The 22,232-nt window shown below is 48.2% G+C and overlaps 1 protein-coding gene across 1 annotated transcript in view; it reads right to left on the bottom strand.

The window, feature by feature from the left end:
• PLXNB1 (plexin B1) overlaps positions 1-22,232 on the bottom strand; it is a 72,904-nt gene that overhangs the window by 34,888 nt on the left and 15,784 nt on the right. The window contains 18 exon segments of the mRNA XM_078152471.1: positions 848-984; positions 1,968-2,073; positions 3,039-3,190; positions 3,363-3,529; positions 3,895-3,988; positions 4,456-4,578; positions 5,279-5,404; positions 5,683-6,425; positions 6,428-6,512; positions 7,438-7,546; positions 8,256-8,364; positions 8,626-8,782; positions 9,641-9,773; positions 10,253-10,353; positions 10,915-11,043; positions 11,380-11,562; positions 13,700-14,842; positions 19,766-19,826. Of these exon segments, the coding sequence (XP_078008597.1) occupies positions 848-984; positions 1,968-2,073; positions 3,039-3,190; positions 3,363-3,529; positions 3,895-3,988; positions 4,456-4,578; positions 5,279-5,404; positions 5,683-6,425; positions 6,428-6,512; positions 7,438-7,546; positions 8,256-8,364; positions 8,626-8,782; positions 9,641-9,773; positions 10,253-10,353; positions 10,915-11,043; positions 11,380-11,562; positions 13,700-14,836 (3,791 nt within the window). The 5' untranslated portion in view covers positions 14,837-14,842; positions 19,766-19,826.

Raw genomic sequence — 22,232 nt, 5'->3', positions numbered from 1 at the left:
TTGTAAACTCAACACAAACTAATCATGTGACCCAGAATAACTGAGGCTTGGGGCAGCTAGCTGGTGTAGTGGATAGAGCACTGGCCCTGCAGTCAGAAGGACCCAAGTTCAAATCTTGGCCTCAGATACTTACTAGCTGTGTAACCCTGGGCAAGTCACTTAATCCTGATTGCCTCTCCCCAATAAAAAAAATTGAACAACTGAGGCTAAATAAACTGAGGCACGGTGCCAAGAACAAGAGAAGAGATGGACTGTCTACTCCACCACATCCAGAGCATTTTGTTCAGTTCTGGGTGCCATAGTTCATGGAGGACATTGACAAACTGGAGCAGATCCAGAGGAAGATGACAAAGACAATTAGAGATCTGGAGGCCATGCCATCTGGGCATCAACCGTGGGTACCAAAGAGGTTCAGCACGGAGAAGAAAAAACTTAACAAAGAACATGATAGCTGTCTTCAAGGAGCTGAAGAACTGTAATGTAGCAAGGATCAGGCTCATTTTAATTGTCCTCAGAGGGCAGAAGTAGGAGTAATGGGTAAGGCTGAAGAAGAGCACATTTCAATTCAATGTCAGGAAAAACTTCCCAACAACAGGACAAAATGAGTTGCCTCTAAGGTCTTTAGGCATAAGCTTTACTGACTGAGCAACCACCTGTCAGGAACTCTGAAGAGAGGATTCCCATTCAAGTACAAGTTACAGTATATGACTTCTAAAGGTCCTTCCAACTCTGAATTTCTGTGACTTTGTATAGAAAGAGGGGGGAAAGGAAGCTGGAGAATTAGGAAGATGGAAGTGATGGAAGGAAATGAGAGGTTTAAAAAAAAAAGTATCGAAACAGCCCTTACAGTTGACAGGGATGGTCACCAACCAACACTCGAATGTCCTCCAATCGTCCAGTTAGCAGCTTGGAACCCTGAAGGGTCAGATACGTACCCCCAGCCTTGGGACCTCGGATAGGAAAGATAGACTTCACCTCGGGATCCTGAGGAAAACAGAAAACAATGAATATGGGGGAAGAGAGATGTGGAAGAGAGAGGCACACAGGGAGGGAGAGCCAGAAAACAGATAGGCTTAACAGAGAGAAGGAAAGACAGGAATCTCTCTCTCTCTCTCCACAATAGGAGAAGAAAGGAAAAAATACAGGTAAAGAAACAAAAAGACATTAAACATAACAGGAAATGGAAAAAAAGTAGATGGACAAAACAAGACAGAAACATACATGGAGCCAGGAAGAGAAGAGAAGAAAGACAAAGACAGAAAAACAGATACAGAAACAAGAGGAAAAAGGAAGAGAAACATGGGGAGACGAGAAGAAGGGAGGAGGGTATAAGAATCATAATAATAGTTTATAATATTATGTGTTTATTAATAATAATATGTTCACATAACAGTATAATGATAAGAATATTAATTAATAATATAATAGCATTTATATAGTGCTCTAAGGTTTGCAAGGCACAGTACATATGTTATCTCATTTGGTTCTCATAACAATCCTGTGCGGTAGGTGCTATTATTATTCCCATCTTACAGATGAGGAAACTGAGAATAAGAGGGGTTAAATGATTAGAGACTAAAGGACTTGACCAGGATCACACAGCTAGGAAGCATCTGAGGTAGGATTTAACTTGGGTCGTTCCTAACTCTAGATACAGTGCTCTTATCCACTGTACCACCTAGCTGCCTCAAAGACAGACAGGACAGAGACAGACAGAGAGGCAGAGGTGGATAGACAGAGACAGAGAGACAGAGACCAAAGAAGACAGAGTCAGGCAAAGGAGTAAGGGAAGAGTAAAGGAGTGAGACACACATAATCAAAGGGGGTCAGACAGTGACGAAGACAGGATAGGGAGGAGCACAGGCCCCCACCAGAATAAGGGGCCTGGGAGGGAGGCCTGAGAGGCTCACAAGAAGGGTGGAAGAGAAATGCAGTAGTTCGGGCGAGCAGGGAGAGGGTCACTCTACCTGATAGGCAAATTTGTGGTCAGAGATGCCATGTCCTCCACCAGGAACTTCCACAGTCACATGACCCACTTTCTCCTCCCCACTGGCACCAGTGACACACACAATGCTGTGGAAGACAAGCAGTCCACTCAGTCCTCTCTCCATTCACCAGACCATTCACGTCACCTCCCTCTTGCCCCTGCTGACCTCGTGCAGGGCTCCAACAGGAGTTCCCAGGAATTAGCGCTCAAAGGAGAAGTTCCTTCCCTTCTCCCACAAGCAAAGTATACTGAAAGAACCCTGGGAGAATCATTTGCCTCATGTTTCCTTGTATGATTTAAAGATTTTTCATTGTAATCATGAAGATGACCACTGATCTGAGCAGACTAAGTGTTACAATGGAATGGGATAGTCACAGACAGCATTGTGAGGCAGGCAGTGGTTAAGTGACTTGCCCAGGGTCACACAGCTAGTACTTCTCTGAGGCTGAATTTGAACTCAGGTCTTGGTGCTCTAGCTTTATTATCTATCTTTATTAAGTACCTACTACATGCACTGGGGGTTCAAAAATGAAAACCAACAGAACAGCCCTTAGCCTATACTCAAGCCACAGAAAGCCGAGACAGAAGAGAAAAAAGGACTTTTCTGAGGTCAGGGTTCAGAGAAATCTCTAAGCAAATGGATAAAGGTCAATGTGGGTTGGCCTGAAGCCAGGGCTTCCAAAAAGAAAGAATCTCTCTCTTTAGCACTCAGGACAGAGGCCAAGGTGAAGACGGAGCAAAGGTGTGGCATGGCCTGGGCAGTCAGGACCAACCAGGCAGAGATACTGAGGAGATGCTGACAGAGTGGTGCCAAGCCTAACACAGAGGTAAGAATCAAGGGCTGGTCATCGTCATCCTTGTGATGAGGAGGGTCCAGCGAGGACTAGGCTGCAGGGCCCCAAAGCAAGAAGGGATTACAACCCACAAAAAGGAAGCCAGGAGGAGCACGTGAAGGCAGAGCCGCAGAGCCTGGGGTCCCTGCCTTGCTTTTAGCTCATCAGCAGGCACTGGTGCCCTCTCTTCCCTGTGACAGTTCCCTACAAAAGGATACCTGCTTGAGACCTCATACTCCCGGGCATCCACAACACAAGGCACTCCAGCCACGGCGACTGTCTCTGCAATGTCTTGATGCTTCTGGCCCAGGTTGGATCCGCGGATGGTAATGCGGGTGCCCCCATCCACGGGCCCAGTCAGTGGCTCCACCTGTCCAGTTACACCACAGTCACTAGGAGAGCGACACCCTGCGCTCCATCTTTCCTCCCCCCTGGCTTCCCTGAGGTGTGGATTAAGAGTCTGTCCCCAAGCCTGAAGGCCCCTCTACCCTACTCCAAACCCTCCCGAGGCTCTTTCCCTGTGCATCCAGTTACCCACATACCGTGTGGATGAGGGGAGCAGGACACAGAGCTGCCTCAGCCTCAGCACAGGCCTCACGGGCTGCACACTGGGGATGGTCGCCATCACACCACACACAACTGTAGCGAGGGTCCGCCGTACGGCAGAGGCTGCAGTCTGGGCGTCCCACAGAGCAGTCGTACAGTGTCACTGAGAGAGAAGAGAATTATAGCCACAGTGAATGGAGCACAGAGACACTAGTCCCCCGTCTTCTCCATCCTGTCCTCCTCCAGGTCTTCCTTCCTCTCCCCTGAACTGGAGGATCCCCTGTTCCAGAGATGTCAGACACACAAATGGCCTGAACTGGATCAAAACATAATTGGAAAATATTTAACAAAATAAATAAAAGTACAACAGAACATGAGATAATGTTAACTTGGGGTTTTCTAAATCAATTTGTGGCTCCTGGGGATCCTTACGGGCGGCTTAGTGGCTACCATTTCTATTTGAATTTGACACCACCTGCTCTACTTCCCTCCTATGACACATCCTCCCCCCACCCTTCAAGTATTCACCATGAAGCCCCTCTGCACTGTCCATTCGAAGCCTTCCCGACTTCCGCAAGAACATAGGCACGTGGAACTCGGGCTGTGGGGCTGCATAGCTAAGCTGAAGGGGGGAGAAAAGGTGGGAGAGAAGGGGTTAAGGCAGGAAAGGAATGACAGCAGCTTGGAGTAGGAGAAGTCACCCAGAGGAGGATCAGAACAAGGAGTATTAGCTTCCAAATGTTCAAAGAGCAGCAACCATGTTTTCTGACTCCCAAGATCAAAGGTCCTGTGTCCTTCTCAGACTTGGGGGGCTCTCTAATGTCACAGACCATATCCTCCCTCAGACTGAGGGTCTCTCCAAGGTCAACAGGCCAGGTCTCCTTCAGACATGGAGGCTCTCTAAGGCCAAAAAAACCCTGAAGAAATGAGGGGGGGGGTACAGAGAGAAGAGACTCTCTGAGAGCAGTAGCTGTCTCTCTCTCTCTTCAGACGGAGGCCCCCTTGTTATGGAGATCAGTGTATTAGAATAACCAGCTGCCTGAGGTTGGTGACAAACACACCCCACCTCGGGATCCCCAATTCCTTTACCTGGTGCAACTGGCAGATGATGCGACAGAGAGCACCTGTGACCCCATCACACTCCACTCTGGCTTCTGTCACTTCCATATGACCCTCCAGCTCCAGCACACATTCATAGTCCCCTAGCCCATCCTGGGGAAGAAAAAAAAAATTGAGGCACATAACTATTGAAGATTACTCACCCTGTGGGTGCTTAATAAACATTTGCTCAACTACTTTATAAATTAAGAGAGCTGGAGGGTCTTAAGGTAGCATGAGGACATCTCTGTGGTGTCTATAAGGCCACGAACACAACATAAGAATTTTAGGGACAACTCTAGGAATGTAGAAGCTTCTTCAGGACTAGAGAGTTGAATCTCTAAGACAGTTCAGATAGCTCTGGGATCTTAGGTGTGTCTCAGAGGCTTCCAAACAATTTCTCTAGGACTGACCTACAGGCCATGTCTAGGACCTCTGGGACATCTCTGGAGCCTTAAGGACACCTTTGGGACTTTGGGAACATTGCTAGGGCCTCAGAGACATCTCTGGGATATCTTAAGAACATTTCTGGGGCTATGGCAATGTGGTTGGAGCACTGCCATACTTAGGAGACAGACTTAGACCAAACTGTAAGAGATCTAAATGGTGGTTGCCTCTGGTCCTGACACTATTCCAGTTCCCCAAATTGAGGATGATATCAGTAAACAGTAGATGCAGAGGGTGCCAAATTTTCCTTCTAACCAATGCCCAGAACCTGAAGGGCCCAGTACACAAGGAATAAAGGTTTCCTAGGGAAACCTAGCTTCCTAGCTTCAGGAATAGGAAGAGCCAGTGAATGGGCCCAAAGACTCACTTGGTACAAATGGAAATTCCTTCCTAGAAGGGTCAGTTCATGTTCTATCTGGACAGGCAGCAAGGAAGAGCCCTCAATACCCTCCACACAAGGACACGCAGCTGGACCCTGATTCACTGCTTCTTCCTATAGAAACCCAGAGAAAGAAGGAAGGTGTGGGGCTGCATTCTCTCTCCCTGCCCTCCCACCCATTCCTTTCTTCCCTCCGCCCACAGAAACCCCAGACACTGAAGGAAGCCATCAGGCCATCTCCTCTCCTCCCACAGAAACCCCAGATGACAAGAGGGAGGGAAGGAATAGGGCAGCATCCTCTCCCTTCGCCCCTGGCCCACCCCCTTGTCCTGCCTCCCTCTCTTCCTGCCCCAAAGACCTTGCTCTTTCTCCCTCCTGGCTCTCAGCCTCACCAGCTCCCAGAGCCCGGGGGAGTCATACTGGTAGTCGAGGTCAGGGAGGAGGATGTGGGGGGCGTTGGGGCCCTCGAATTCCGATGAGTCTCCGTCACCTGAGAGGAGGGTGGAAGTGGAGAAGGGCGATGCGTCACTCCCTGTCCACTCGTCCGCCTCCGGCAGTTCATCCTCTCTGAGCAGCCAGTCAGGGGCATGCTCCTCGGAGCCAGCAACCCCTGGGAAAGTGGTGGAGGGGCCAGTGCTGGGAGCATGATCCCAGGGAGGAGAGGAGGAAAGGGCCAGGGTACCAAGGTCCCAAGATGAAGAGGTCAGAACCGTTGTATCGGAGGGCTGCCCTCCTAGTGGAGATGGCGAAGGGGCCGGGGGCAAAATGTCCTCAAGTTTGGTCACTGCTCCAGGGGCATCCACTATGGTGACAGTGTCACCTACACCCTCCATGATCCCAGGATCCACAGAGATGCTGGGGAGATGGCTAGGCTCCTCCGTCAGAGAGGTCTCCAGGGCTGGACCAAGAGTCACCTCTGACCCAACAGTGCTAGGTATAAAGGCAAAGGCCTCTGTCGTTGGAGGGGCCGTGGAGGCAGGCATGGGGACTGTGAGGGGAGGCCCAGGCTTTGGGGGAGGTGTCCTAGGTGTCTGTTCTGTTGGGGGAGGCATGGGATCTGTGGAGGGGGAAGTGGACTCCACAAGGAGAGTGCCAGGCTCTGTTGGGGGAAGTTTAGGAACAGGAGTAACAGGAGCTTTGGGGGCACAGAAAGGGTAAAAGTGTGAACATCCCCTGTGGGAGCCACCGAAGAGAGGAGTGGCCAGGAGGCTGACAAAGGCAGCTGGGGATTGGAAGCAGAGAAGGAAGGGGGGAGGGAGACACACTCAAAGGACACGATCGGGAAAAGAGAAGGCCAAGAGGTGTAGGTAGGTTTATGTTGCAGAGAAAAGATAAGGAGACCAAAGAAAAGAGAAACATACAAAAAAATCTAGTTAATTCTCTAAGGGAGGACACAATCCCAGGAACATCAGTGACTAAGGGAGGGGCCCCAGGAAAGTGTCACAAAAGGAAGGCAACCAGAGGGCTTGGTGGACATGTTCAACCTACCTACTTCAGAACACACACAGACACAAATCAAATCAGTAAACCCAAGTGGAACCACCATAGGAAAAAACATGCATAAAACACGTATCGCCTCATACACAGTGAGGAGCGGAGTCCCAATTCTATATACTGTCACACAAGCGTGAGCAGAATGAAACTGCATTAACAGATAGACAGTCACACACAGGCAGCAACACTAACACATTCTCATGCACAAGATCACAGGCAGTCACATGGACAAAGAGGTAAGCCTCTTTGGTGGTCACATACAGAAGGGTCATAGTCATTCACACGTACAAAGCACAGACACAAGGATTCAGGGAATTGTTCCCCCAACCCTCCCGTCCAGGACACTTGCAGAGCACAAGAGCTGGGGCTGAGACCAAGGGCGTGGGCATGGGCATGCCATGGAATGGAGAGGATAAAGGTTTGGGAAATGCTGGCGAGGGCCCTGAGGAGTTGCTGAAACATGTTATTCTCCCTGCCACTGGGATTCAGGAACAAGGGTTCACTCTCTCCCTCCCACATCCAACCCTAGAGCCCTTCCCTCCCAGGAACATCTACTCTTTAAGAAATCTCCTGTCCCATTCCTAAAACACACATGCAGGCATGCACGCACGCACGCACCTTTTCTGTGCTCATACCTCCTGCGTCATACTCACCCTCTGGCTGTGCACAATAGGCCCTGCTTCACAGGCTGTCTTGTGGGTACACAGATGCTGCCACACACACCAGCTGCACCCCCAGGTGCTCTGCACACAGGCCTGGCATCTAGGACAAGGCAAATTATACTGAGGGAGGAGAGGAGCACATGAAGGGTGATGATGATAGGGCTGATGTGGAGGCTGGTAGGAAGCCAGGTCAAGGGTAGGTACTGCCAGAGACAGCAGACTCGTGGTCACAAAGCACTTCACATATATTTGAAATCAGGGAAACAGGACTGTTAGGACGATCCCTGTTTTGTCAATGAGAAAGCAGGGAGTCAGAGAGAAGTGACATGTCCAACGTCATACAGCTGGTCACACACAGAAGGAGGACCTAAAATCAGGTATCTCAACTCCCAGCCCAGGAATCTTTCTACCGCACCCAACAGCTTGTCAAGATTAGGGACCAGTGTCAGGAAAATCAGTCAACTGGAAACTGGGTTTGGGGGTCAGAGATAAGGAGGTCTCTGGTCAGGGGAAGGGATCAAGGGGGTGGGTCAAGATCAGGGATAGGAGAAGATGAGTCAAGGTTAGGGATAGAGGAATAGATCAGGGTCAGGGATGGGAAAGGGATGGTGGGGAATGGAAAGATAGGTCAAGGTCAGGGACTGGTGGGGGGTAGGCACCATGCTAAGCACTAGGGATGTATAAGGAGGCAAAAGACAGTTCCTATCCTCAAACGACTTACAATATAATGGGTGATGTTGGCGGGAAGGACCAGGGTAGAGAAATGTGGCAAGGTTAAAAAGCCTGGACATCAGGGCAGGTGAACTTACGGTGTAGACAGATGAAGCACAGCCACAGCAGCACAGTCATAGAAGGAGAACTCAGTGGATGCAATTACTACTTCCCCAAACTTCAGCAATAAAGGCACTAAGACATGATCTGTGAGGGGTTGGGAGGGAGCTCTAGTCAGGGCCTGGGACTCACACTCATACACACCCACAGGTTCTGCTGCAACAGAGAACCAAAGACCCAAGGCACAGGGAGAAAGGAGGGAAGGAGATGGAGGAAAAACGAGCCATAGACCCAGCCCCCTTCCAGGGCTACCCGCTTCTCCCATCCTTGGCCCTGCCACCCCCATCCCCAAGAGGGGAATCTTCCCTATCCTATTCCTGTCGCAACTTGCCCCTCTCCCCTACTGACCAGCACCCATCTGCAGGGCAGGGGTCCGACTGGGGTCCGGGGAGGGACACATCACGCCAGCATCAGTCCAAACCGCTGGACTCTCATACTCTTCAAAATAACATGAATATGACTCATCTGGTCGTAGGACAGGCAGATCTGAGATTGACAGGAATATCTGCCAATCAAAGGCAGGACAAGCACATCAGGCTATGCATATAGGAGGGAGGACCGCACCCTGTGCATGCACACACACACACACACACACACACACACAACACACAACACACACACAAACACACACCCCTATCCGAGAGACTCAAAGCTCCACACGTATTCTACTCCTCCAAGACTAGGGAGATACACAGAAGGAAGGGGCCTCATGAGCCCCACAAATGTCCTCCATGGTATTCCCACAATTACTCCCCAAGAAGCCTGTCACAAACAGCTCCTCATAAAACCCTCCCACAGACACTCCCCACACTTCCTCATGGAGTGTCCCCATACGTCACCAATGACCCGCCAGATATCCCTCCAGCAAGAGGTCTCCATCATCTCCTCCAAGAAAATCACCCAACTCCATGGAGTTCCCTATAAATACTCCCCACAGAGCCTCCTACATTTACCAACCCATAGAGTACTACCACAGACACCATCCATAGAGCTCCCCCTACCAGAATATGCCTCACCACAGGGTTCCCCAAGATACCTATCATGGAAGACCCTTCAACATATCCCACATGGAAAACACCACTTCACTCATCCTTATACCTCATGAAACTCCTCTAGCATAGTCCCCACATGATTATCCCCTGCAGAGCCTTCTACTATATGCCTCCCTCCAAAAGAGAAAATTATCCCAGAAAAGCCCTCATGGAATGCTCTGCAGACACTCCCTACCCCACCACAGAGCTCTCCAAAGAGACCCGGCCTATGGAGTCTCTCCCTCGGCCCCTCTCTTCATGGAGCCCTTCCCCTGTACACATCTTCTGGAGCCCTCAGAGACCACCCCCACCCGCGTCTCTTGAGGGCTTACATTTCTCTTCTCCTCCCTGCTAACGTTGGCAGGACTCACAGACTGGATTCGTAGACACTTAGGCTCAGGACTGAAGCTCCACAGCCAGGGCTCTGGGCCCCGGCCTCGGGAGCACTCAGAACGTCGGCTGCACCTAGACCAGACAGAGGAAGCACAGAGGGTCACAGAGCATCCACCAGCCAACAGGGGTCATGGAGAGGAAAGCAATCACTCCCTAAGTGCCTTCAGCTAGGGATAAGGATCACAAAGGGTCTCCAGAGGGCTCCAAAGGGCGAGGGGCCTCCAGGCATCACAGCAGTGAAAGGATCTCCTCCAGCTGACCCCACAAGGACTTGACTGTCCGAGGCACATTTCTACCTCAGCCTCCTGGGGATGGGGCCTCGGGTGTTTGAGCACATGTCCCAAACCCACATATTAGGGCATCTCTAGCATCGGCAGAGTAATCTTCAGGGGCCATAGAAAGGTATCTATCTGAGCATCATCAGAGGGATCCCTGGAGTTCACAGAAGAACTTCCAAGGGTCAGGGACCCTTAGTGTCTGAGAGGGACTTCCCCCATCCCACTCCCATACACATTAGCAATCCACAAGGGTCAGAGGGCCAAGGCACTGACCGTCCAAGAAGAACACACCACCCACAGTAGGGGTCCTTGGGGGCCAGACACGATGTGCAGTTCAAATGCTGAGAGCAGGAGGCCACTGGGACCCTCACTACCTGCAGAAACAAGGTGGTCACCACAAAGGAGCTCAGACACCCCAGGGAAATTCACTTTTAAGGGCCCAAATTAGCTGGAACTCTTCTTCACCCCACCCCACCCCCTATTTCAAACCCTATTCTAATAAGCCATGTTCAGGGACATAACGATTTCCATTTCAATAGCACTTAAAGGTTTAAAAAAAATGTTGCCCACTGGGCCTCCTCCCCTTCTCCATTTTATGCTCCCCACACCCAGCATCATCTTCATTATGAGTCATTCAAATCATGATCTAAATAATCACAAAAACCACTATAGCATTTTAAGGTTTGCCAAGTACTTCCTCTACCACAAACCCTGTGATGGTGGTTGGATGTGGGATATTATCCCCATTTTACAGATGAAGGATTTGGAGCCCTGACTAGTAAAGCGACTTGCCTGGAGTGGCCCAGTAAGCATCAGAGTCTGGATTCAAACTGAAGTGTCCTGACTCCAAGTCTGATGCTCTTTCCGCTACACCATATCTACTCCTTACATAAAGAAGGTCCAGTTCTACCCCCAGCCCTAGTCCCATCACTCACTGTGTTCTGAGTCATGACATACAGATGTTCCAGGGCCCAGTCAAAGATTAGGTCACTGCTCACTGCTGAGTCACTCTGGATGAGCTGAGTTGCATAAGGACGATGGTCACCTTCTGGGCCCAAGTAAACCTGGATAATCAGGGATAGCGAACAGGGTAAGGACTGTAAAGGGGTAAGCCCCAAACCCAGAGATCAGAGATCAAAGACCACCGGGGTCCAGTCTTGGGATCAGAGGTTACATGGCCCGTCCCAGGGATCAGAGCTAGTATACCCTGCCTCAGAAGCTTATAAGAATATGGGCTTGGTCCCAGGATCAGAAATCACACATTCCAGAATAGGCTCCCCAGAAAAGTACTATAGCCAAAAAAAAAAAGAGGGAGAGGGATCAGGAAACCCAAGATTTTCTTCTTTCACACAGCAATATACCCTTACTCTCCCATGGGTGTCCCCAGTCCCTGACCTCACCTTGTGCAGCTGCCCTTGGCTATCTCCCAGGAAGGCAATGGTGTGTCCATCTTCCACACTGACTGCCACAGCTGTTAACTGGACATCTGCCCACTCCACCAGGGGTATAGCCTTTAAGGGAACTCGGCTGGCCATTGGGCTGGGCGTGTGGTCTGACCCACAGGGGTAGGCATCCAGTGTATCCTTAGCAGGAGGAAGAAAGTTAGGATGGGGTCACAACTCCTACCACACTCTAGCCCAGGACCCCCAGGTGGCTCCTTCCACATGCCGGAGACAGCCTTAAACATCCCTGGGAGTGGGTAGAGTTGTTGAGGATACTAAGTATCTATAGGATGACATAACCATATTTTCTGAACCTAAAATAAAGGTATTGGTCAAACCAAAAAAATTTATATGTCCTTTATGCAAAGCTTCATGAAAAAGTGTATTTTCTCTTCTTAAAGTTGGCTCTTCTTGGAAAATCTAGGATATTGTGGTCACTGGAGCTAAAGGTTCCCACCACCACAGCCATCCCCTCAAAAACAATCCTCACCACCTCCACCCTCAACATAGTCCCCAAGTGGAAAGGAAAAGGAAAGAGAGATATTAGGACTTGAGAATGAAGAAAGAATCTCAGGGTTCCCTACCACTATCCCTGCCCCACCCCAATCTCCCACAACACAGTGAAGGTGGTACACATTACCATGGAACTCCCATGCTGCCATACTTGAGCTGGCCCCACTTTCTCCCCTAGAGACTTTGGTCCCTCCTAAGGCTCTCACTCTCACCTCTGTGCTGACATCTTCCAAATCTACATCTCCAGATCCCCCAAAAACTATCACTGAAGTTCTAGTCCCTTATTTCCAGCTAGTCACAGGCCAACATCACCTCAGACTCAAGCATGTCAAAAACCAAACTCCATCTTCCCTACCAAAACAAATCTCCCCAACTCCCTTGTCTAACCACCATTCCCTCAGTCTCAAAGACCTAAAGCTGATTTTGACTCTTCTCTTTTTCTTTATCTCCTTTATACTTCCCATTCTTCCTCCAAATGTCTCTCAGATTAGTCTCCTCCTCTCCATTTCCAAGGCCACAACCCCAGTAGAGAAAAAGGAATGTGGCATAATGACCAACCACAATTCCAGAGGACTCCTGATGAGGCATGCTGCCCACCTCCTGATAGAGAGGTAATGGACTCAGAGTGCAGAATAAGACATTTTTTAAATACGGCCAATGACAGAATTTGTTTTGCTTGACTGCATGTGTTTGTAATGGCCTTTATTTTTCTTGCTTTCTCAATGGAGAGGGGAAAGAAGATGGGGAGAGAAAGAAAGTAGACCTGAAAATAAGATAAAATTTAAATTTTTTTTTGAAAAAAAGGAAAGATGATTGTCAAGAGGAAAGGGCTTTGCCAACTGTTAACTGCCATAAAAATGATAGTTATCATCATCCTCATTATTATTATTATTATTAGTCCAGCTTCTTGACTAGTGGCTGGATTACTACGATAGCCTTCTAATTGATCTCCTTGACCTCTGGTCTCCTCCTCTCCAATCTGTCCTACTCACAGTACCAAATAAATCTTCCCTAAAACACTACTTTCCTTGCATTACTCTCCTACTCCAAAACCTATGATGGCTCCCCAGTGCCTACAGGCCCAGATTTAAACTCTTCAGTCCAATGTTCATGATCTTCCATGCTACAGTCCATACTACAGTGCTACCTAGGCCTAACCTCTCTTTCCAACACAAACACTCTTCAACCAGCTAAGTTGTTCCCCTAACCCCAACTATCCCCCTAATAGATACACCAGGCTTGTTTCTCCACATTCATTCTGTTCATGCTATTCCTATCCCCTCACCCTTGGAATGTGGAATACCGTCCCCACTCCTTTTCTACCTACACAAATCCAACACCTTCTTCAAGGTCCCAGTTCAAGCTCCACCTTCACAATGATATTTCCTCTGCCTATTCCAGCTCATACGAACATCATCCCTCTCTGAATTATTTCAGCACACATTATCGGTATCATACAACTCATCAGTTCATTATCAAGAATCTGATATCAGTCTCCATTTCAAGTGCATGTACTTTATCACCTCAGCTAGACAGTTTCTTTTGAGCAGAGACCATTTCTTTTGTACCTTCAGAACTTCTGGCACAGCACTGGGCACACAGGAAGCAATCAACAAATACATTCTCTGTTAAAACTCTCCCTCAATTCCCAACAACTTAGGAGGTCATGGGAACCTGTGATGAGTCTTAGAGACAGGAAATGGCCAGGGGATAGTAGAATCACCCATCAGAGGGGGAAAGGTACAGGGTCTGCAGGGTTACTTACAAGAGGCAGCTGGGCACAGTTGGAGTTGACATCATATTCGATGTAGGCAATCTCAGTTCCATCCTCTGCCCGTCCATCCCGTGTGTAGCAAGCATCTCGTGTTCGGTTGGCCAACTGGTCAACCTCATCTAATGGGAAAGCACAGAGTGCAGAGGCCCCAGAGACTCCAGCAGTAGGGGCACGACCAGCAGCAGAAGGGTTGACTGAAGAAAAAGCAGCAAACAGCACCTCTCTGCCATCTCCCTGGGACCCCATCCCAGGAACAGCCACAGCTGCCGCCTGGACCAGGCCATAGGGTGCCCCTCCACAAGACAGCGGAAGCTCCACATAGGAATAATAATGCTGATCACTCAGGCAGACTCGCGATAAGTAGGGACGGAAGGCTCGGGACTGGGCTTGCAGGTCTCGCCGCAAGAACAGGAAGTAGACGCTGGTTCGACGGGCAAAGGCAGCCACAAAATGGTGGCTATATTCAGACAGCCGGCCCACAGCTAGCTTGGCTGTCTCCTCATAGGAGAACGCAGCCTGTGGGTCAGAGGGACGCAGCGCCCGGGTTGTGATGGGAGGGATGCCCCCTCCGACACCCCGGCTGGTATAGCCCCGGCCTACAAACAACAGAGGCTCCCCAGCTGGACCTTGTCCCACCAGCCCCACTGTGCTGATGGCTGGATCATTGGCCGCCACATACTGAGTATCCCCTGGGCGCTCTGGACGAAGCAAGAGCTGCCCGATGTGGTCAAGGCGTCGCTGTTCACATACTCCCTGGTGTGCACTCCCACACACCACTAAGGCCCCTTCATCTCCACCAGGCCCACGGGGGCTCACCAGCAGCAGCTGGTTGGGGTTGTCCGTGGGTTGGGCCTGTGGGCACTCAAGAGGCAACACGGGGGGCAGACAGTCTCTGCTGTCCAGCACAGGCCCTGTGGACACCGTGGCCTCAAGCGTGAGCTCTGAATTCAGTTGGAACAAGAAGTTGGTGGCCCCCAAATAGAGGGTCCCTGAGCTTGGGTCCCTGACCAGATGCTGAAGGCGAGTGTTGTTGGGGATGAAAGAGATGAGAGTGGACTGTTGCATCACAGAGGCTGGAGCACACACAGCCCAGAGCAGCTGCAGAAGAGCTGAGCCAAGGATAAGCATGGTCACCTGAGAGGAGTAAAATATGAAAGACAGACAGACAGAGAAGAAGGAGAGAGGGGAGGCAGATAGGAAGAAGAAGAGAGAGAGATCAATTAGTCTGGATAAGGAGGCCTATGGGGAAAGGGCCTAGGTCTAAGCCCTCTACTTGGGCCCTGATTTCACCTTTCCCAGGTCTTTCTCACTGATCACACCCACTTATTCATTTTCAATCTCTCCCTAATCTCATTTCATTCCCTTCTGCCATCCTGAATCTCTCTTTCCTTTTACTAGCAAACCCCTACAAAGGGATATTTATAAGCACTGTTACCTCAGCTTTCTCCTCACCCTCTCCCTTCTCAGTGCCTTAAAATCTGGCTTCCAACCCCATCACTCTACTGAATCTGCTCTCTCAAAGAGATCTACTAACTGCTAAGTCCATTGGCCTTTTCTCAGTCCTCATCCTCTTCCATTTCTCTGCAGCTTTTCCAAGATACTCTCCCCTCCCTTAGCTTCTCTCTCTCCTGGTCCTCTTCCTAACTGTCTGACCACTTCTCAGTCTCCTTTACTGGACCATCAGCAATCTCCTTTCCCCTAAACATGTGTCTCTCAAAGCTCACTCCTGGACCCTTTTCTTTATACTCCCTTCCTTGGTGACCTCATCCACTTCCATGGATTCAATTATCATCTCTATGCAGATGCAATTATCCTCTCTAGGAGTCCATCTGTTGCTTAGAGACCTTCTCTAGCTTTTCAACCAGAATCTTTCATCACTGAGTCAAATCTATAAATCCAGCCTTCATTTCTCTCCTGAACTCCAGGCCTGCAAATTGCCTGCTGGACATTTCTACTTGGATCACTGACTGCCATCTCAAGTTGAACACAAACGAATGAATAAAAAGTATTTTTAAGCCCCTGCTATGTGCCAAGCAATGTGCTAAACCCTGGGGATACAAATACAAAAGCAAAGGCAGACCCTGCCCTCAAGGAGCTTATACTCTGATAGGAGAAACTGCACACATAGAAGAGTATAGTAGTCAAAGAGGAGCCACTACTGGTCTGGATACAGGGATGGTCATTGTGGCCATAGAGAAGTATGCTGACATACCCATCTAAAAACAATGGCAGAGTTGATCACACTTCATGGTGCCCTGAACACCCAAACCAAATTTCCTTATTTCTGCTGAGCACCACCATTCTTCCAGTCACCCAGCTTCATAACCTCATATTCTTCCTTAACTCTCTCCTCTCCTTTACCCCTAGACACAATCAACTGCCAAGTCCTATTGATTTTACCATGACTCTTATATACATTTCCTTTTTTCTCTATTCACATAGGCATCACCCTAATTCATATCCTCATCACTTCATGCCCAAGCTACCATCTCCGGTCCCTCCCTTCTCCAATCCATCCTTGACAAAAATCTTCTAAAGTCACCCAAAGGACCATTTTACTCCCCAATTCAAAAACCTCCAGTGGTTGCCTATGGCCCCTCTTAGAAAAAAATATGAATTCCTCTGCCTGGCTGCTAAATCTTGTCATTTCTACCTTCATAACATCTCTTACATACATCCCCTTCACACCATTCACAAAGCCTTGACTCTAGTTCAGGCCTTTATCACCTCTCATCAAGATTACTGCCTTAAGTCTCTCCCTACTCCAAGCCCTCCTCCACTCAACTGCCAAAGTGATTTTTTCTAAAGAGTAGGTCTGACCATGTCACCACCATCCCTGCACACAGGGCCCCAATGGCTTTTGCCTCCAGAAATAAATATAAACTCCTCGGTTTGGCATTTAAATTTCTTCATAACCAGGTCCCTTTCTGCCTTACCAGACGTCTTATGCCTTACTTCCCCTCCATGAATTTGATGACCCATCTATACTGAACTACTTACAATTCTTCCAACAGGACATTCCATCTCCCATATCCATGGCTTTTCACTGGCTGCCCCATGCCCATATTGCTCTGCCTCTGTGCCTTGACTTCCTTTGAGACTCGGCTCTAATTCCCCCGCTGTGTTGGGAGGCTTTCCTGGTTCCCCCAGCTGTTATTATCTTCTTTCAGATTACTTTCATATACAATGCATAACTTTTGTATGTACCTAGATACAGATAAGTTGTTTCACCCATTAAAATGAAGGCTCCTTGAGGGACAGGGGATTTTTGACCTTTCTTTGTTATCTCCAGTGCCTAGCACATAGTAAGTGGTTCATAAATGCTTGTGGTCCAACTGACTGGCTTAAGGCCCTCCAGAGATAGCTAGAACCTACCTTTCTATCCTCATATACTATTACTCTCCTTCATGCCCTTGATCAGTGGGGCTAGACTTTAAGCTGCTGCCCATCTCAACATTCCTGTGCTCTCGGGCAAGCTGTTCCCCATGCCTGGAATGGACTCCTCCCTCATCTCTACCCTTTGGCATCCATATCTTCCTTCCAAGCTTCAGTTAGGTACCATCACATCTGCGAAAGTCTTCCCAGTTGCTTGTGTTCTCAACACCTTCAGATTGCTTTGCCATGTACAGGTTGCTTCCCCCAAACACACAAAAACAAGCCGTAAACTTGAGGAGAGGCACTGTCTACTTTTTGTCTTAGAATATTCATGGCCTGCCTACCACAGTGGCATGATGTTATACATCTTGTCATTCCGTCATTTCAGTCATGTCTGATTCTTCATGACCCCATTTGGGGTTTTCCTGGCAAAGATACTGGAGTGGTTGGCCATTTCCTTCTCTTGTTCATGTATACAGATGAGGAAACTGAAGTAAACAAGGTTCAGTGACTTGCCTAGGATCACACAGCTGGTGTCCAAAGTCAGATTTGAATTTAGGAAAATGAGTCTTCCTGACTTGTGGCTTGACACTCTATCCATTGCACCACTAGCTGCCCCCTATACATCTAGCAGACCCTTAAAAAAGTTAATTGAATTGAATAAGTAAGTAAGAACAGGGGCAAGGCCATAGGGATGTACTCACTAGAGAAGAAGGAGAGAAAAAAAAATCAGGATCCTTGTGATCAGCTGTCTGGGTTTAGAATTAGATAAGTTAATAAGTCATGGCCAGAAGCCCAGGGTCTCCCCTGACATGTCCAAGTATATGGAGAATGAAAGGACACCCCAAAAGCAACGGAGAACTAGAGTTGGAGGTGGGAGGGAAGTTCAGAGTAGGTGTCAAATCATGGTCAGAAGCCTGAGACTTCCCAGAGCCCAAGAATGTGGAGAATTCAAGGACATCTAGAGAGGAAAGGAAGGCTGAAGAGTGGGAGATAAGAAGAGGGGAGGAGGGAAGAAGGAGGAAATGTTTTAGTCTGAGAAAAGTTAGAGATTATTGGAAGATTGTCTTCCTCTTGACAAGGGACTTAGAGAAGATGAATATTCTAACTCAGGTCAAAACAAGAAGAAAATGACATTAAGGTGATGTACTAAGATTCAGAATGAAACATGAACTTATAGACATGGCCAATGTGGGAATTTATTTTGCTTGACTATGCTTATTTGCTACAAGAGGTTTGGTTTGATGTCATTTCATCTTGTTTTCAGGGAAAGGGAGGTGAGAGGACTCAATACTAGGAATACTAATATTGGGATACAAGAATTCCTGAAAAAGTAGGAATTTAGGTTACACAGAAGGAAGAACTAGTGAGAGATAAGGGTAGCAAATGTTACTAAAAATAGGTAACCAAACCAAGCCCTTTATTGGAAACTTATCAAACCAAAGGGACTCCGCCACAAGTTTGTATGGTCATCCTGCCTGGAGGCAGAGGATGGAAAGATGACCCCAAGGAACTTCTACAATCAGAACCTTGGATCCTTACTCCCAGTACTGGCCTACCCCTTCCCTTCTCTAGGTTAGGAGGCAGGAGATGGGAGGCAGAGGAAGCCCTGACAGAAGCACCAGAGAAACACTTCACCCTCCTTCCCCCCGAAGGAGCAGGAAAGCAAACAACAAAAACAACCAGGACCCACATCAGGGCACCAGGAGGTGTGGAACAGGATAAAACGCATGAAGAGGCTCAGAGAAGAGGGCAGGGGAGGAGAGGGGAGGGAGAGGCATCCTACCCCCAGCCTTCCCACAACTTGACATGTTTCCTGGACAGAGGGACAAGGATGTGGACATGTTGTATCCGGCCCAGCTGTGGCAGAGGCTGAACAGGAGGGAGGGGGGAGGGAGGGGGACAGGCGGAGCTTAGTCTGGTTAACCATGACCAGTGACCCAGTGTGGGAAAGTAAATAATCACAGGTCCTGAAGACTATCAGTTGGATCAATGGATAGAGATTTGATCAAAGAGAACAATGCAGGCTTAGGGGTAGTAGGAATAGACCACTGTCAGATGGAGAGGGAAGCAGAAAAGAGGGAGAGCTGGCAAAGGAATGAACCTGCTGAGCTCAGGAAGGCAGGCCAATGATTTAGTGACAGATGATGGAACATTTGGGGGCCTAGAGCTTAGTAGTGCCAGAACTTTGGTGAAGTACATAAAGTCCCCATAAACACTGCCTCTCACTTTTCCCAGGAGACACGATTTCCCCTCTCCTCTGAGGAAAACCACAATCCTGACTCCCCCTCTGGCAATACCAGCTCCTAGCTCCCCCAGGGAACACCAGCTTCCCCAGAGAACACCAGCACCCAACTCCCCCAGTGAACAGCAGCTCCCACCAAGAATACTACTCTCCCTGTTCCCCCAAAGTATACTACTCTTCCTTTTCCCCCAGGTACACATTACCTTCTTCATCTCCCCCTTAGCTCCCAGTTCCCCTAGAGAACACTAAGACCAGCTCTCTAAGTGGAACACACACCCTCAGATCTCCCAGGGGACTGCTACCCTTCCAGCTCCCCTCAGGATACATGACCTCTGGCTCTCACAGCAGACAAATACAGGTCTAGGGAGTTCTGCCTCTGGGCTCCACTAACTCAGACCCTCTACATAAAGTCAAGTGCAGCCATGGGCTGGACTTACCTGGTACAGCAGGCAAAGCAAGCAAACAGCAGCATGGCCAGTATGGATCAGGTCACCTGGGCTGAAGAAAGAACACATAATGAGTCTGAAAAGCTGAGGTTACAACACCACTCCCTGCCAGTGTCAGCAAGGATGGAGAAGACGCTTGAAGGTTATCCCAACACCGCACATGGGAGGGAGGGAGCAGGGCCACCCCACCCCTAGTAAGGTCATTATGGTTCACAGGAGGCTGTGCTCAGGCCTTCCCCTCACTGTCCCCACAGAGGGCTGAGAGGCTGCGAAGTTAGCTTGGAGGACTGCCACTACACACATTCCAATGAGGTGGGGGTGGGGGAGGGGAGCAGGGTACTAGCATTCCAGAGTAGGCTACTGCAACCCTCCCAGGACTCCAGGACTGCCTCCCCTCTCCCCACACCTACCAGGCAAGAGAACCATGGAATTACAGAGTTCTCAATTTCCCTACACTCTCCTCCATTGCCCCCAAAGGAACCTTTACAGGGCCCTGGGGGCAGATACTTGGGGCATCTCTAGGGGAGAAAGCCCAAGGTAAATTAATCAAAAATAGAGAAGGAGGCAGGTTTCAACCCAGTATGGGTTCTGGGATTAAGAGATGCCCTAGTCCAGGAGCTCTTAACATTTTCTGTGCCCTGGACCCCTGACCTGGGTGAAGCCCTCCTCAGAATAATGTTTTTGCAAAAGTTAAAAAAAAAAACATTAAATTTCAGTTAGATGTTAATGAAAATAAAGATGTAAATTTTTTCCCCATCCAAGTTCAGACTATGGAGCCATGGTTAAGAATCCCAGCCCTAATAAGTCTAAGTCTGTGGTCTGGACTGTGGGGTGGAGAGAGGGGTGGAGGGGAAACTAAACCCCACAGAGAAGACAGAACCAGGAAATAGTTCTATAGCCTTGGCAAGCTATAAAAAGGGAAAGCAGGGAATTAGAACAGGTGATCAGAGAGAAGGAGTCTGGGAATAGGAACACCAGGAGGCTAGCTAGGGGCTTGGTATGCCAGCCCCATGCCATCAGGGTGAGCCCTCAGTTTTCAAGTCCCATGGCATCCCAACCATGGCTACAAGATACTGACAAGGGCAATGACCTTCGAGCTTCGAGCTAGCCTCCCTTCTCCCTAGTTTCTGCCTCCTACAATCTAGCCTGCATATCTGTGGCGGTTTCATTAATACTCCTAAAGTATCGCTTTCACCACACTATGTCTCAGACTCAAATGCCTTCAGCTGCTACCTGTTACCAATCATATCAAATCTAATTTCTTCTGCATGATTTTCACAGCCTCAACAGACTATACCCACGATCTCTCACCACTTCTTCTCCCCAGCCATGCTGTTCTTCTCATCTACCATTCAATACAGCACACTCATATGTAGCTTTTCTCTTCTCAGAATGCTTACTGCTTTAAAAGACTGAGCCATTCTAAGACTTTTATCTGTTCAACAAACATTTATTAAATGACTATTATGTGCAGAGACTTCTATTGGACCTTAGCTGAAACATAAAGCTTAGATAAGAGAGAATCCCTGTACTCCTAAATCCATCAATAAAGGACCCCAAGGGAATGGCTGAACAAGTTGTGGCAAATGATTGTGATGAAATACTATTGTGCTATAAGAATTGACAAGCAGGATGGTTTCAGAAAAACCTGGAAAAACTTAGATGAACTGATGCAAAGTGAAATGAACAGAACCAGGAGAACATTGAGCACAGTAACAGGAATATTGTGCAATGATCAGCTTGAATGACTTAGCTATTCTCAGCAATACAATGGTCCAAGACAATTCCAAAGGACTTATGAAAAATGTTATCCACCTCTAGAGAAAGAACTGATAAACTCTGAATGCAGATCAAAGCATACTGGGGGTAAAAAAAGAATACTGGGTTTTTTTTTTACTCTTATTTCTTGGTCTGGGAGGGAAGGGGTCTCTATTTTCTTTTATAATGTGGCTAAAAATGTTTTACATGACTGCACGTGTATAATCAATATCATATTGCCTGCCTTTTCAAGGAGGGAGGGAGAGAATTTGGAACTCAGAATTTTACAAAATGAATGTTTAAAAACTGTTTACTTGTAATTAGAAAAAATAAAACAAAGGACCCCAAGCAAAGTCTGGATAACAATCTGCCAAGGAAATCAAATAGGAGATTCCTTATCAGGTAGGATAGGGATTATGGATTAGATTATTTCTGTTTTCTCTTCCAACTTTGAGAATTTATGATTCTATGACAAAATATTTTATGAAAAGTATACTAGAAAGTTCAAAACCTAGCACTCTAATCATAGCTGACTTTAAAAAGGAATATGAATAAATGATTCTCAAAAGAATTTTGTATTATTAACAACCATTTGAAACACTGCTCCAAATCACTATTAAGAGAAATGCAAATCAAAACAACTCAGATTTCACTTCACAACCAACATATCAGCAAACACGACAAAAGATAGCAATAATCA

This window comes from Phascolarctos cinereus, unplaced genomic scaffold, assembly GCF_003287225.1.
Source record: "Phascolarctos cinereus isolate Bilbo 61053 unplaced genomic scaffold, phaCin_HiC Scaffold_4;HRSCAF=312, whole genome shotgun sequence".
Taxonomy (NCBI): domain Eukaryota; kingdom Metazoa; phylum Chordata; class Mammalia; order Diprotodontia; family Phascolarctidae; genus Phascolarctos; species Phascolarctos cinereus.
This window is presented reverse-complemented; position numbering and strand designations above follow the sequence as displayed.